The 16,678-nt window shown below is 36.7% G+C and overlaps 1 protein-coding gene across 7 annotated transcripts in view; it reads right to left on the reverse strand.

Moving 5' to 3' along the window:
• Nucleotides 1-16,678, reverse strand: part of PAN3 (poly(A) specific ribonuclease subunit PAN3) — an 83,601-nt gene that overhangs the window by 22,485 nt on the left and 44,438 nt on the right. For all 7 annotated transcript variants that reach the window (XM_038174914.2, XM_038174921.2, XM_038174907.2 and 4 more), the window contains 7 exons: nucleotides 16,390-16,540; nucleotides 8,802-9,049; nucleotides 8,146-8,250; nucleotides 7,474-7,531; nucleotides 6,193-6,354; nucleotides 5,817-5,933; nucleotides 5,621-5,722 (listed from right to left, as the gene is read on the reverse strand). In XM_038174914.2, the coding sequence (XP_038030842.1) occupies nucleotides 5,621-5,722; nucleotides 5,817-5,933; nucleotides 6,193-6,354; nucleotides 7,474-7,531; nucleotides 8,146-8,250; nucleotides 8,802-9,049; nucleotides 16,390-16,540 (943 nt within the window). The remainder of the gene's footprint in view (nucleotides 1-5,620; nucleotides 5,723-5,816; nucleotides 5,934-6,192; nucleotides 6,355-7,473; nucleotides 7,532-8,145; nucleotides 8,251-8,801; nucleotides 9,050-16,389; nucleotides 16,541-16,678) is intronic.

The raw sequence follows: 16,678 nt of genomic DNA on the forward strand, positions 1-16,678 counted from the left end.
CACTTGCTCTTATTGAACTTCACGCGGTTGGTGATCGCCCAGCTCTCCAACCTATCCAGATCCCTCTGCAAGGCCTTTCCACCCTCAACAGAGTCCACAACTCCTCCAAGTTTGGTGTCATCAGCAAACTTGCTCAAAATACCTTCTATTCCTACATCCAGATCGTTCATAAAAATATTGAAAAGTACCGGCCCTAAAATGGAGCCTTGAGGGACCCCACTGGTGACCGCCCGCCAGCCTGACGCAGCGCCATTCACCATAACCCTTTGGGCCCTGCCCGTTAGCCAATTGCTCACCCATCGTATGATGTTTTTATTTAGCTGTATGGTGGACATTTTGTCCAGTAGGATCCTATGGGAAACCGTGTCAAAAGCCTTGCTGAAGTCCAAAAAAATCACATCAGCTGGTTTCCCTTGGTCCACCATACGGGTGATCTTATCATAAAAGGAAATCAGGTTAGTTAGGCAGGACCTACCCTTCACAAACCCATGCTGGCTGGGACCAATGACTGCTTTGTCCCCCAGGTGCGCCTCAGTAAGTTCGAGAACCATCTTCTCCATGATTTTACCAGGCACTGACGTGAGACTGACAGGCCTGTAATTGCTAGGGTCTTCTTTCTGACCCTTCTTGAAAATCGGCACAACATTTGCCAGCTTCCAGTCTACCGGGACCTCTCCAGATTCCCAGGATCGTTGAAAAATAATGCATCCAAAGGAACTCATGGTCCAGGAAGCTTGCCTACATTCATTAGAAGGTATTCAATTGCCATAAAGCAGAATCTGTGGTGCTGAAAACTGCTATTACGTGCATGCACACCGTACTTAATAACTCAGTATTGTTAATACACAGACCAAAGGACATACAGGGGCATGCTCATCTCTGATGCCGATACCTCAAAAAACTCATCAGGACAAAGAAAATACCTAACTGGCAGCAATATTGAGTTACTGTTTATTTGTCACGATTTTCTAGCTATTAGCTTTAAAATACATGCATTCAAGATGTGGTTTAGTTATTGGATGGTTAAGAAAAAAAGGTTTCAGGACTTTTAGGTTAATTTGCTACGTTAAAGAGAATAGCATTTCTGCAGATATAAATGTATTAACGGGTGCTATAATCTGAAACACTGATACCAGAAAGGTGGAGAAAACACAAGTTCTAGAACAACAGATTTAATGCTAAGTTTAGACTCTTGATAAAAACGAAAGTGCCTTGAGGAAATATGAGGAATGAGAATAAAAAGGGAATTATTCAAATAAATGTATTCCAAGTTAGCTGAAAAGAAGATTGCTGATTTGAAAGCTTGTGAACATTTAGTTGAATATTACAGAACAGCATCAGATTACCACTCTATCACCTGGAGAAGGAATATTTCATTGCAAAAAGAACAACACAAAAAATAAATTTTATAGATTCCAGAAATTAAGACATTTGCTTAGAGGTGTTTAGAATAAAAATAAATGTAAGCTGCTGCTATTTTTTTTCCACACAAAATTCCTTCCAAAGAAGTACTGTAACAGGATCTGCAAATAGCATGGCAAAAAGAAAAACCCAAGACTGATCACACTGACACCAAAAGTGACATGCAAGACAGCCATGTAAAAAAAAAAAAAAAACAAAAAAAAAACAGAAAAACAACAAACAAACAACATAATCCTCAGCCTTTAACCATCAAAGTCTAGTGTTGCCAACTGGAGTGTTCAACATAAATAAGGTTGCATACCTGAAATCAAATTCTGAGTTCACTGATCAGGTTGGCAGCGTTGTGCCTCCTAAAACCTTAAAAGCAATTGCACTAATCTGGGCCTCATGCTGCAGAGTACCCAACTTCCATCCATTCCCCTGCTTCTCTTGGATGTCTCCTCTAGGCAGGCAGACGGCCAAGAAATTCTGTGAGGGGATGGAGAAAGGATCCATGAAGGCAGGCAATTCCGAGAAATCAAGTATGCAATCTTATTTTTCTCTCTTAAATTGCTCCTTCTACTGAGGATCAGACTAGAAAGCACAAGTTACCAAAAAAGAAAAGCCAGAGCAAAGATGTGCAGAAAGATTTGGCAAAACCGGTGAACTGCAGGGGATTTTTTTCTAAATTAAAAAAAAAAAAAAGACTGGAAGAGCCACAGGCAGGAGTGAGTTATCAGAACTTTGAGATATTAAAGGAGGATGCAATAGTATGTTTTAATGAAATAAGACTTTCTCCTGGCTCAACAGAAATTGATGCCTTATTTTCGGTTTCGAAGACTACCCCTTCCTAAAGAAGAAATTTGCACTGGGTCAGATAGGTAGCCCGCTAGCCTGCTTCAATGATGTATGCTAAAAATCCAAATAGTAGCTCACAATAAATAACAGATCATGAACACAATATTTTGCTATCTTTCATTGTTTTGCAGCTCTGAGACCTCCTGATGGTCTTTGCAGTTAACAATTCAGATTATTCCTCTTCTTTGAGTAAGAACACTTTCCCCTCGAACCCAGGCAAACATCCACAATAGCTTGCGACAAATTTGCTGCCTGGCTAGTTTCATTTCATTTGCCAATCCCTAGTTTTTGTATGGAAAGAAACAAAAAAGAGTTGCTGCTTTTTATTTTATTTTCCCTGATGATTTTCAGAGACCTACCATATTCCAGTCATTTTCAACCCAATCTTCCTCTCCCATCTTCAAGAGCAGGAGTACTATCCTATTTTGCTGTTCTTTGTATTGATGCTATTCCACGTCTTTGATTACCCCTGTCACCTTTGAGCTTTTTATATTCCTTTATGTCAGTCAAAGCGGCTAAAGTTGACCACACCTACAGGTATTAGATCTGTGATACAACCACATCTTAATTACAGCATCTTTTACTTCATTGTTTACTCTTTTCTTAATCTGCAACAATCTTAATCCATATTCAAGAGGACAGTATTTCCCTTGATCCATTTAACTATAACCCTAGATCTATTTTTCAGTTATAACAGCCATGACAGCGGCCATCAATTTATACTTAAAATTAGGGTTATTTTCCCCTCAGTCTCTTCACTTTACATTTATTACACTGAACTTCATCCCCTAGATTTTTTGCCAAGAGTTCCAGTCCTGTAAAATCTTTCTGCAATCTATCACAATTGGCCTTTGTTTTTAATCAATCGAAATAACTAGGTGTTGTCAGCAGATGCTGACAGAGCATTATCTATCTTCAATATGGATGAGTGAATGTGTTAAGAAATACAGCTCCCAGCACATTCTTGTGACCATCAGTGACCTCTCTTCACTGTGAAAGTCAAGTGTTCACTCTGTTTCTTACCTTCTAACCAGTTACTAACCTAACTGAGGACTGCTCTCATATCATCACCACTTAGTTTTGGGGTGTTTTGTTTTGTTTTTTTGTTTTTTTGTTTTTTTTTAAGAGATGTCATTGAAAATGCAAGATGATATCTACTAGATCTACCTTCAAAGATGTTCAATATATTGATGAGGCATGACTGCTTTTTATAACAGCAAAACTTATTCTCTTCCAGTGTGACAAATGAATGTGCCCAAAATAATTTTATTTTACATTTATTAATTTATCTAAGGCAGACATCAGTCTTCTCTATGTAATACTCTAGAGAGGTGTAAAAACATAACAAGGACTGATTTACATGGAAATTGAAAACCACAGGTGGGAGACACTCAGAAGTCTAGTCCTGCACATAACCACTATTAATCTAGCAGTGGGCGTTCCATGTTTATCCTACCAAATGAGTTTCACATCAAGTTCACTGTATTTGTAATTACATTCTTTGACTTGCCACAAGATATGACAAGCTAATCTAGTGTTTCTTCTGTCTTGAGACATTACCACCAAAACCAATGGTGGAACTCAAGTTCCAACTTTACTTATATTAGTTCAGTGCAAAGCCAGTGTGAACTATTCAATGTACAAGGGACCTAACAAGCCTTTGAATGTACATTCACATGCTAATAATCCATTATACTCTGATCTACCAGATAGCCAAATGAGGTTTCCCAACCTTTGAAAGAGATTGAATTCACAAGTAAAGGCTCTAATTTCAAAAGCCACAATAAAGTAGAAACCTTAGTTTTCGTTCTCTTTAACAACTGGCCACCTAAAGACAATTAAGGCAACATCTACACTAATAAACAAGGCCAGGTCACAGGCATCATTAGTGTCCCCTCTTCATCCATATGTTAGATCTGATTTCAAGGTTGGTCCAGGTGAGAGGACATTGGGCCATGCAAGCTCCAAGGGTACTCTCCAACCCAAAATTATTCTGTGATACTTTTCAACTGTTACCGTGCTTTGTTCTCAGCATGGTATTGGCCTGTAACAGTTTTGGCCTGCTGCATTCCTGACAACACCTGAATTCACTCTGTGGGACCATATGGGTCAAGAACTGGTTCTAATAGCATGAGTGACAGCGTACTATTTTGGAGGGTAAGAGTTTAGCCATATGGATATGAACTCCACTGGGCCACATAATAGGTGGTGACAGGTTTTGCTTATTAATGTAGATGTAGCCTGAACGACTCCTTTGAAGTCAGAGCATACATCTGAAAGAGAAAAAAAATCAGACCTATGATATGGAGTTTCTATCAGAAAATAATACATTAAGAGACTTTCTCTGTCCATTTCTTGTCTTCAACTAGTACTTCATATTTCAAAACATTAAACAAAGCGCTGCCTGAAATTAGTCCTCAGAATGCTTTAACAAAAAAAAAAAAAAAAGGACAAGTCCTACGAGGAGCAGCTGAAGGAGCTGGGCTTGTTCAGCCTGGAGAAGAGGAGGCTCAGGGGCGACCTTATCGCTCTCTACAGATACCTTAAAGGAGGCTGTAGTGAGGTGGGGGATGGCCTGTTCTCCCACGTGCCTGGTGGCAGGACGAGGGGGAATGGGCTTAATTTGAGCCAGGGGAGTTTTAGGTTAGACGTTAGGAAGAACTTCTTTACTGAAAGGGTTGTTAGACATTGGAACAGGCTGCCCAGGGAAGCGGTGGAGTCACCATCCCTGGAGGTCTTTAAAAGACGTTTAGATGTAGAGCTTAGGGATATGGTTTAGTGGGGACTGTTAGTGTTAGGTCAGAGGTTGGACTCGATGATCTTGAGGTCTCTTCCAACCTAGAAATTCTGTGATTCTGTATTTTATAATTGGAGAACACCTCAACAAGCATCACACTGACAAAGCATACATCTCTTACAAAAGATCTCCAGGGTCGGGTGTCACCCTGTGACAGACCTGCAATTAGGACCCAGAGCTTGTTTCCCAATCCTCTGTGCAAACCTGTTACCCTGCTGACAAAGAATTGTAAATTCCTTTCCAAACTGACTTTAATTTTGCAAATGAATTGATGTCAAATGCGACCAGGAGGAAAAGCTGTTCATTTACCTTAACTGAAAAGTTTAACTCAAACAAAAAGTTATTTTAAAAAATATTCAAAAATTTCATTCAGAAAAGGAAAATTAAGAAAATTCTGATCCCAACCAGCTTATATGATATGACAAAACTGATTAGCTAAAAAATTAAGACAACTACTACTTGAAACTTGAAAAATTAAGACAACAACTACTTTTGATTAGTTATTTACTAATCAAGTAATGGAAATAGTTTACAGAAATATTGTATGATAATGTGTTTTCTTACCCCATTTTCTTTTCGTGAAATAGGCATCAGCACTAGGGTCATTGAAGTGTCTGCTCATCATAGTCTCTCCTCCAGCATGAAAATCATATGCAAACACAAGAGCTTAAAAATAGAAACATGTGACAATTACTAACTCAAGCATATCTAGAAGAAAGTCTAAACACATCAGTCGGGGAAAAAAAAACAAAAAACTTACAATGTTCTCCAAATGCTTTAGTGGTAAACACTTCACGCAAGGTTACTATATTTGAGTGCTGAATTTTTTTCCACATGTCAACCAATACCATGCATTTTGTGTTAACAAGACGAAAACCTAGAAAAGACCAAAAACACGGTTTAAAAATGTAATGTTTGGGGGAAAGGGATTTTTTTTCTTCTGAAATTACTGAAAAGCAATTAAACATTAAAATAAGACTAGCATGCCTAGCAGTGCTAGTCCTATGGGATCCTCTTGCTCTCTTAAACCCCACAGAATAATTCTATCAAAGCTGTTCTGAGCTTTACATGTAGCTCAAAATATTTAAACAAAAATAGCACTGGCATTTAAAAAAAGTCAACTCAATTTTTCTCACCATGTATCCTCCGAAGGCAATATGGCAGATCATCTTTACTATTTACAGCTTTATAGCATGACGTAATGTACCCAAAGTTGCTTGTTTTCTGTATCCGATTGGGTGGTGGCAGTGGTTCTAAAGGAAAGAGACTGTGGTAGCTGTCCACTTCCGCTGGAACTGCTAAATAAGCGTACGTACAGAAACATATTGGGTATCAGATATCTTTGAAAAAAATCTTACAAGAGTAGAGATTAAATTGGCTATGTCTCTAATACAGAAGCTCATAGCATCTTTTATGTGCATGTAAAGTTAAAGTTCACTATTTCTGCTTTAATATCAATGTATGTTCCTGAAATGGACTCCACGCTGGCAACTGTCCTCATAAAAATAGTTACACCAAGTAAAAATCAACAATAGATGCAGAGTTTCATCTGAAGTTTTCTCACTTGCCTTAAAAATTCACCATTCTGAATGACATGTGTTGTGTTTTTTTCCCTGCAAAGATTCATGGATAAGCACCAATTTCCATACAGACTTCATATCATTGTAAGAACCCTATCCACACAAAAAAACAAATCTGAATATTGCATTGTAACATACTGGTTTCAAAAACAGAGAGGCACTGAAGATTTAAAAATCAGATTAAGAGATTGCAAAAAGAGATACACTTGCACCTTAGCTGGGTTAGTATACTAAACTGCATTTTATACTGTAGCATGACCACATTAAACACACAGTTGAAAAGAAAGGATACTGCAAGCAAAACAGTCTGTTTAAATATAAATTGAACAGAATCAATTTTAAGTTCTCAAAAAAAAATACAATGAATATTATGTTCCTCTTGCCTGCCAACAAGTAGTACAAAGCCTCTCGGATAAGCCAGCCAATTTGTTTTAAAACAACCAAGTTTGCTACTATAGCATTTGAAAACACATAGTAGGCATTCCTTTAGAGGATGCATGTACAGAGTAATGCAATACTGCTTTCTATTGCCTTGATGTTTATTTCTTTCCACTTATTTTAAGTAGTCCCCATCATTTCAGAGTTTCAAACCAGAAGAAAGTTACAGAAATAAAAAATGAATAGAAGCAAGAAACAAATTTCCTATTTCTAAAATACTTTGTATCTTGTTATCTACAGCTCAAGCTTCATGAAAGATTAAGAACAGGTGTGTTGGGTTTGTGGTTTTCTTTTGTTATTGTTTTGTTTCATGACACTGTTAGCCTTGTTGAATACACACAGATGCAGAACAAAGTGATCACATTTTAACTTAATAAGAAATTAATAAGAAGTTCTTACCAGGAATATCAGCCTGATCAATCTGGGCCATAGTTATTAAGTGTCTGTTGATCAGTTCCTGAAGAATAAATTATGTCAAGTTTTGAACCTTATAACTCATTTCACCATCACAGGTAAATTAACAGTACGCTGTCTTTGAAGTACCAGCTACTTGTACTAGAATAGCAAGTTGATGCAAATGTCCCAGGGTGGGGGAAAAAAAAAAATACTAGCTTGAAGAAGTTAATGACAATATGTGAAGTCTTTTGTACCTCCTCCCTTCAAGAAATTAGCTCTGTCATTGAAGAGGCATCTACTAGAGTAAAGCTGAAATAAAGTATGGACATAGCCAACCCTCAGAGAAGGGATCATTAACTAACACCTTTCATTTCAGTGAAAGACTTTACAGCTGGATAGGATCACAGCTTAAAAGAATGCTACATAGATAATTCATGCATACTAATACATAATATGCAACAAGTAAGAATACCTAAATAGGAAATCATGGCACGCAGGTTAGATTGCAGTCACGTATGCTGAAACCTATCCCAATCCTTCACAGAACTATATTTTTTAAGTTCTCCTTTGGGAAAAGTGACTACACCTATTTTTAGTGGTTATTTCTCTTCTGCTACTGATGATTTTCTGCTTTTCTCCAAGATATGTGACTTTCCTTTAAATTCTCTATCTTACCTGTCTGAGCTCATCCGCCATGAAGAAGGAAGGTGCATTTGCTTTTGGCTGCATGTAAGCAACATGAGGTGCAGCTGGATGGTAAATGTGATAATTTGGAAATACCTGAAAGCAAAAAAAAAAAAAAAAAAAAAAAAAAAAAAAGCAGTTGAAAACGCTTAAGCATAGGGAAAATAGTTTTGTCATCTTATTAAACTACTGAACTATAAAATTTTCAGGTATAGTGCATGTTACATATACACTGCCAGATTAGTTTCTTCCAGTGATGTTCACTACTGATGATTTAAATGATGTGTGTGCAAGCACATAACATTTTTGTAAATGCCTTTTCCCCTCCACTATGAATGTAAGATTTCTTTAATCTATCAGACATAAAAGCAATTTGAAATAATTGGTATTTTCTACGTACGAATCCACTAAGACATATTAAATTGCTTTCTCTACTACGTTACGAAAACAAGACTCTATACAAGGTAAATGAAGAATACACAAAGTTCACTGGTCTTTAAATTTCAGTGATCTGAGAACAATTTCAACATTTAAAAGGCCAAATCTTCAGAGAATAAGGGTTCCAGGGTATTATAAATAACCTGCATAGTATTATTCAGTTCAGTCTTTGGAAGCTACATACACTTTTGCATTAAAAGCAAACATACCATTCCCGTGAGAGGTGCTGGAGTTGTATCAGTATAGAAGTATGTCGTTCCACCCACTGTTTCCTTCTGGATCACCTGGCCAGTAGATGGAGGCTGGGAGACAGCATTAGCAACAGAAGCAGAGGCACTAGTAGGCACCATATAGTTTGCTGGGTTAGGAGTATGACTTCTTCGTCGAGGAGCAGGAGATGTGTGAGGAGTTATTTTGGGGGAATGAAGAGGAGAAGATCCTGCTGACAGCGACATTCCTTAGAGAAACAAAAGGAGATACTGTTGATCAAATCTCTGTCATTGCTACAAACTTCATTACAGTCAGTTCAGAATTAAATATTACTCTGAGCAGGTGAGAAGTTTAAGGATTGGTACATCTTTATGAAGAATTAAGTGTAAAACCGTAAGAGCAAGACTGGAGCAGATACATTTTCCTGAAAAAAAAAAAAATTAAAAAAAACACAAAAACTTTACATTCAGAGAGAAAAGGGGTAAGGACTTGGGACCTACACACGAAGAACCGGAAAGACAGTAGAAGGTGGGGAGATGAACCAAATTAATGCTTTGTCTGGAAGAAGAGAGTTTATTAAACCGCACAGAGAAAATATTAACAACTGCCTGACAAATGAATGTTTATGTAACAGTTACAGGAACAGTCATGAAGTTTGCCAAGCTCTAATTCACTTAACCTTACACGTGTTCATTTTACTAGAAGTAACTCCACAACTATGAATGACTATTAATGGAGTTAGTACAGCATATAAATAAGCAATACACTACTTCTAATAATTTCAGGGGAGAAATCACCTATTTTCCTGTCGTTATCAAAAAAAAAATACCCTCCAGAAGACCTATTTGTTAAGTAAGGATAGATAGCTTCTCAGAATATGAGATCTGCTGGGTATTCATACAAATTTGTTTAAAGTGATTTTACTGATCACTGTTTACACTAGGCTTAACAGAATACTGGCAATCAAACTTTAGAAGCTTAGCTTCTAAACATAGTGCATTAGCAAGGGAAAAAAACAAGGGGAACTTGTACCACACACATGCTTTTTAGTTACCAAAAATTGATTTAGTTATTTCATTCAAGACTTATTGCATGCAAAATACTCAGACACGCCTATTTATGAAATTTTAGGTATCAAAAAGCATTTCAGGGTGCTACTGAGGAAGAGATAACCCTTCAGAAAACTTGTAGTATTTCTGGTGGAAGATACTAGTTATATCTAGGTGTTCCCATCAAAACAAATACAGGACTTTTAAAATCTGATGTTGCTCAGTTCAAATTAGAAGGTACTTTCTCTACCTTAAGCGACAGAAATATATTAGTCATATTAAATTCTTTTGAAAAGATGAAAGATACATAACTTGTATATTTAATCTCTATGTACAGAGGAGAATTCTCCTCTAACTAAAAAAGTCGGTAATTTCTCAGATATTTGCTTAAATTACTTCTCTTTATTAGCTCCGCTTTGTCTTTTTAAGCAGATATACAACTTAAGTTGATATAGAACTTGAAAAGTTGACACATACTCGTCATCAGTAACGTGTAGGAGTTCTCATATTCGTGTCTCACCTCTACAACAGAGATCTCTCCCCAACATTTACTTTTTTTTGATGTTTAAACACAAACTATAAAGGCAAATAACAATTTTGGTATTAATAATTCAATCAGTACTTGAGGAAAATAATCTGAAGCCATGTTATTTCTCAAGATATTAGCAGAATATTTGTGAAATTTAACTGCAATCATTTCATTAGTATCTCAAAAACTAGAGCAATTACTTCTTTGATTAAGCATTTGTGATGAAATAAGATTTTTCATGTAAATCATATGAAAATCTGAGATCTTTCTCCTTATTTGGGTCTCCTTAGTCATTTTATTATTTTTAGAAAATATAAAACTATTAAATAGCAGCTCTTACAGCTATCATTTCAAACATTTTCCACTGCACGACAGTTTAAAAATTTATTCCTGCCAAATAATAGTTACAAATCTAAATCTTTAATGTCTTTGAGTATTAATGTGGGAGTGAAATAAAAGAAAGATGATCAGTTACACAAGTCCTTTTCAATGCCCTTCTAGCTTCATTCAAGTCTGATTTTGAAAGGACCTTGAGAGTTCAATGAAAATCATCTGTCAGGCAAAACATATGGGCTTCTCATTTGCCAATATACATAATCAGTTCAAGATATGAAAGAAATTTGACTAGAGTTTATTTTCATACTGCTAGAACACTACACGATGCATTACAAGAAATTTGCTGCAAGCACTGTGGTGGGTTCTGGCAGACAGAGGCAGCAAATACCCAAGGTGACAGATCCTTTTGAGATCTGCATTAAACTCTACAGGGTCTGGACTTTTAATTATTAATACTTAAAGTCACATGTAAAAGAAAAAAAGCTAAGCTCTACGTCAGTTCCATTACATAACTATGTAAGTAAATAATAACTTAGATGCACAAACTCAAACAGATCTCACCAACTTCATTAGGATTTTAATCAGTTAAAATCTCACTGATATTAATATTTAACCACAATAAAATAGGATGAGATGGCAGAACTCAGGCCAAACACCTGCAACAGGCAGCAAGGGGAAATTACTTCAAGAAAAAAATGATTGAAAGTGGCTGCTTTAAAAGGTGAACGTGATATTCCTACTGACTCACAGGTAGGAAAATAAGAGTAATGAGCATATGATGATAACCATGTGGTGAACATGGAACACAGCTCACAGCATTAGACCATTTTCAACACTGCGATTTTATGTAAACGTTTATTCACATGAGGGCATAAGAAAAAATGGGGATTGAATCTAGATACAAATATATTTCTACTTACAATTGTGTTTTATGTAACTGCACCAGTATTGGTGCAGTTACATAAATCACAATTGTAAAGTGCTTCAAATTATCCTTCTCAAGAGCTCTCTTTTCCAATAGATGACACTCAATTCCTTGTATTGGTGAATTCTAACGAATAATTCAAATACTACCTTGAAAGTTAAGTTGCAAGAGAAAGCTTTTTTTGCTTCATGGTTATTCGCACACAGAAAAAAAAAAAGTAATCATACCAACATGTAAATGGTTGCAAAAAGCTTGAAAGCCTGCAATATTCACTGTGACAGTGCAGGTTACCTACACATACCTGGAGCCCTTGCTGCTATACTCATTTTACACAGAGAAAGATCATATCATATTATCCCTCTCTATTGTTACATTTTCTCTTCTTGCATTGTTGTGTTGTTGTTTTTTTTAAGTTTATTTATTTTTGAAGTTTCATTGAGACTGACAAAAGAGAAGCAGTAGACTTTGAAATTCATTTGAGACACTGCTCAAAGATTTTACAAGGTGTACATTTTTAATAAATACATTGCATACTACAAAGCCTTAAGTTAAATGCCAAGTTATATTTTGAATTTGAGAATTCTACGGGTGAGCAGCATGAAAGAAAAGATATTAAGCTTGAATTCTCATTAAGGACTCAGAGTCTACAGTTTTTAGAGTCACTGAAAGTTTACCATGAGGCAGGATTTCATTCAGCTCATGTGTATGGAAATCAACTACCCTACAACTAGCATTTCAAAAAAGAGTAATCCAGAATGTATATATTTCAAAACTTTATAACCTTTTAAATATGTATATTTTTAAACCTTTGTCTACAAATTTCTCCCTACTGAGAGAGGATCTTATCAATGTTTACAAATGTCTTAAGTGTGGGAGACAGAGGGATTTGGGCAACCTCTTTTCAGTGGTTTGTGGGGACAGGACAAGGGGCAGTGGCCAGAAGACGGAGCCCAGGAAGTTCCGCACCAACATGTGAAGGAACTTCTTCATGGTGAGGGTGACAGAGCACTGGGACAGGCTGCCCAGGGAGGTTGTGGAGGTATTCAAGGCCTGTCTGGATGCCTACCTCAGCAGCCTGCTCTAGGGAACCTGCTTTGGCAGGGGGTTGGACCTGATGGTCTCTAGAGGTCCCTTCCAACCCCTACAATCCTGTGATTCTATGAAATTTACTCAACTACAACCATTATCACTATACAACTAAGGATGTTAATCCCTGTACAACTAAAGATGTTAAGAAGTCAGATCAAAAATCAAATGTCTAATATTATCATGATTATGTTCTGTACTTTAGCGACACTCTACACTACTAGGTACACTGAGAAATGACAAATTGAGCTTAATAATAGTAGTTCAAAGCTATTTCAAGGATCTGTTGAAAGCAGTACGTTTAAATTCAGTAAAAATTACGTTTTCTATCAGATCATTAGCATTGTAGCTGTGTATTTTCAAGATAATTAAATCTGCTTAATTCCACAAAAAATTACAGTCAGAAATTCCTCCTCCTCAATTTATTAAAGATAAATATAATTTTATAGTATCTTTGCCTTCCTTGTATTATTTTGCTAGGATTGTGGAACCTTCTCAGCTGCATGGCTGTGCTGTACTTGCTATGGGAGGCCACAGAAAGCTCTGTGCCTCCTGGCTGCTAATCCTGCAGATTCACATTGCTAGAATCAAGACTAGAATCAAGATCTAGGCACACGCACATTATTAACATCTATTGGGATCTATGCATTCTGTATAGGCTCAGATTCTGTCTTCAACTAAATACAGAAGCTCTGGAATCAGCAATTTGCTGTAATTTACACCAATGACAAAGCCATCACCCTTTAGCTATAAGCTAGCTTCAAGAAAACCAAATCAGACAAACACTTTCTCTTTCAGGGGCTACAAATCTATTTTCTTTCAAGGTTAACTTGGCAGTGATGTCTTACCACTTTGATGACATCCATTAATTTCTTTGATACGCATTGTTGCCATGCTTTAATGGTGCTATTATTATGGAACTGCTACAGAGAACTGGGTAGGATTAAGTCTTCAACAGACTAGTTGAAGACTAAATTTCCCATGCAAATGCCAAATAGAAAGCACTTACTAGCACGGGAACAGAAGGAGCGGGAATAGGGCAGTATCCAGGGGAGCCTGAGAAAAGACTGCTTGGAAAGGATGAAGGAGATCTGCTCAAAACTCTGATACTAGTTTTCTCCAACTTCTTAAATGGTGTTTTATCTCACTGTTTTAACATTTTATTTAAAGCCATGGAGATTAGATTGACTCTGTATAGAGATTATGCTAGAAAGCACTTATCTAAGTAGATACATGAAAAAGCAGGAGTAGCTTTTTTCAATGCTGTGTCCCTAACGGATATGTCAGGTATGGATACAAGTTACCCATCACAACAGATTATGTTTCAGCTTCTTCCAGTATTTCTGCATTATTGTTGACAAGACGGATGCAAAAAATATTTTCCAGGGACACTCAATTTTGTGACCAGTTACTTATGAAATACTAGATGTCAAAAATGTTTTTGATTTACACCTTCCTTGAGGCAGATCTCTTACATATCTGATTTCTGAGAACTTCATTTGTTCCATCTTCAAGAGGGAAATCAAAGAGGGAAATGTTCTCTACTGTGCAATGGTTGAATTGAAGTATGGATCTTTTAAAGAATTCCTCCTACATTTCCTTATTTAAAACTAAATATTAATTTCCAGTATTCTGTAAACTAATGTAAGTAATCTTAATCTTATGCTAATGTTTAAATCCTTAACATTTTCCTGAAAGCTGTTCTACTGGAGAACGCCTCCTTCCAGTTAAACGGTGCATACCTTTATTTAAAGGAAAAATCGTGTAGACTCTTTACATCGATAAGCAAAAGCAAATTCAAATGAAACCAATACCAGACCTCCAACAACCATTTTAATGACAATTTCTGAATACATCTAATTCTTTATTCTGATATCCAGTATAACCCAGATGGCAAAGTTTCCCCACAAAAATACTGATTTTGTGCTTAAGAGTCTAGTCCTCTACAAAGAGCAGCTCCTAACTCACCTTGAGGTAGCAGAAGGTTTTTGTGCTTGTATACTACTGGCAGCTAAGCCACTTAAAAACAAGTATCTGTGGGTATTATTTACACTGCATACTTGGTTCAGAAAACTCTACACACAGTGTCGAGAAAGAAGCTTCTAGAGCAATTCAAAGCACCCAACTCAGACTCCTGCTTTGAACTGATATTCTCTATAACTACACAGAAAGAGCAAGAAAACAAGCTAGTCTTGCCTGAAGTTAGCACTTATGAAGACTCCCAAACCTTCTTCTCCTAAACAAACAATAGTATTTGAACCTAGTTAGGTTTCAGCAATGGCATCTGTATTGTTCAGACTTCTAGTTGTTGTAAGAAGTTCTTTCATCAACAGTGTTATTCATCCTTTCAAGTATTACTTACAGATAGTAAAGAAATTGGACTGTGAAGGATCCCTCTGAGATCCCCCTGGGCACTTTCCAAAAGTAGATCATTTTACTGTATTCTATTTAATCCTTTATAAAATTTTCAATCCAGGTGAGAAGGCTGAGAGGCATATAAACACAACAGTTTTCCAATAAGACTGTACAGCACAATACAGGATGAATCAGACAGTACTGCGTTATGCTCAGTTGGTCAGCAGAAGCACCAATCGCTTTCCCAGCCTGTTCCGACACCATCTCACTAGCTAAGTGCTGGCTCCTTTCGTATTGACAATGATTTTTAGTGCTGCTATCAGGAAAGCCTGAAGTTCTGTTGAACAGACAGTAATTGCCAGTACTGCTTTTAAAAACACTAAACATTTACATTATTTGCCCTTTTGTCTTCTGGCAGCTACCTAATGCTGCTTTTTCCTGAGATAGATTGCCACAGGTTTAAGTACATACAGAAATTTGCTAAAGAATCTGGGATGGGTAACATCCAGACCTGCTCATCTTTTTATCTTGAAACTATTCCATTTTTCTACGAAGCAAATATTAGAATTAACTGTTTAAAGATCAGAAGTTCAAAAGATATATGAACAGGTTGAAGTTAAAGTTTTTAAAAAACCTTGTCAGTGTGAATTCTCTGACTGCATAGAACACATTTAGATAAGAGCTTTAAACACGGGAAACAACCTGAAGTTGATCTTAAAAGTGAAACTACATGATATGACAAATACACTAACAGTTGAAATCATTTGCCTTGCCATTAGGATAAGCTTATGTTCTCCAATAGTTATGTTACTGATCAAAAATGTAAGCTCTATAGTATATATACTATAAACATTGAAAGTAGTAGCATCTAGATTACATCCTCTAGAAACAAATCAAGAGAGCAAACAATACATAGTACACATTCATTGTACACCTCAGTGTATTTCTATTCTAGAGCCAGTTTAAAACTAACCCAGGTACTGCTCTAGCAAGGACAGTGCAGAGCACAGTATGCAATAATTCAGCACCTCTTTCTCTCCAAAAAAGCAGAGTAAATTAGTTAATTTCAGGGCTGCTGTGTCTGAACAGTTTTCACAGCCTGCAGTGTGACTTCCATTCTACTAAGAGATAGAAGTGACGCAACTTGGAGTTTATATGCTGGAAGATTTTCTCAAAATTAAGAGTTGAAGTAGGAGGTGACTAGATTTATACACATTAAACCTGATTATAAGCTGTCCAGGGTTATGTTTGGCATAATTATAAATTAAAAAAAGCAACTGTACCACAAATCATTACTCTCAACTTACCTGGTGCTAGCCCAGCGGTAGCAGGACTTCCCATGGAGGGGTGAGAGAACAAGGCTTGAGAGAAGGCAGACATACTTGACTGGGATACATTACTCAGCCTGGAGGTTGATCCTCCTTTAGGAATAAACTCACTTGCAGTAGGGTTTGGTGTCTGTTTAAAAACAAATGTAAATTAAATGTTTATTTTAAATGCAAAGAGATGGACAATGCCTATTTGGTAGAAAACACGTTCTAGGCAAGCCTACCATGAGCAAGGGATATTTAAGTTACATACAGCTTGCTGACAAGA

Source organism: Anas platyrhynchos, chromosome 1, assembly GCF_047663525.1.
Source record: "Anas platyrhynchos isolate ZD024472 breed Pekin duck chromosome 1, IASCAAS_PekinDuck_T2T, whole genome shotgun sequence".
Lineage (NCBI taxonomy): Eukaryota > Metazoa > Chordata > Aves > Anseriformes > Anatidae > Anas > Anas platyrhynchos.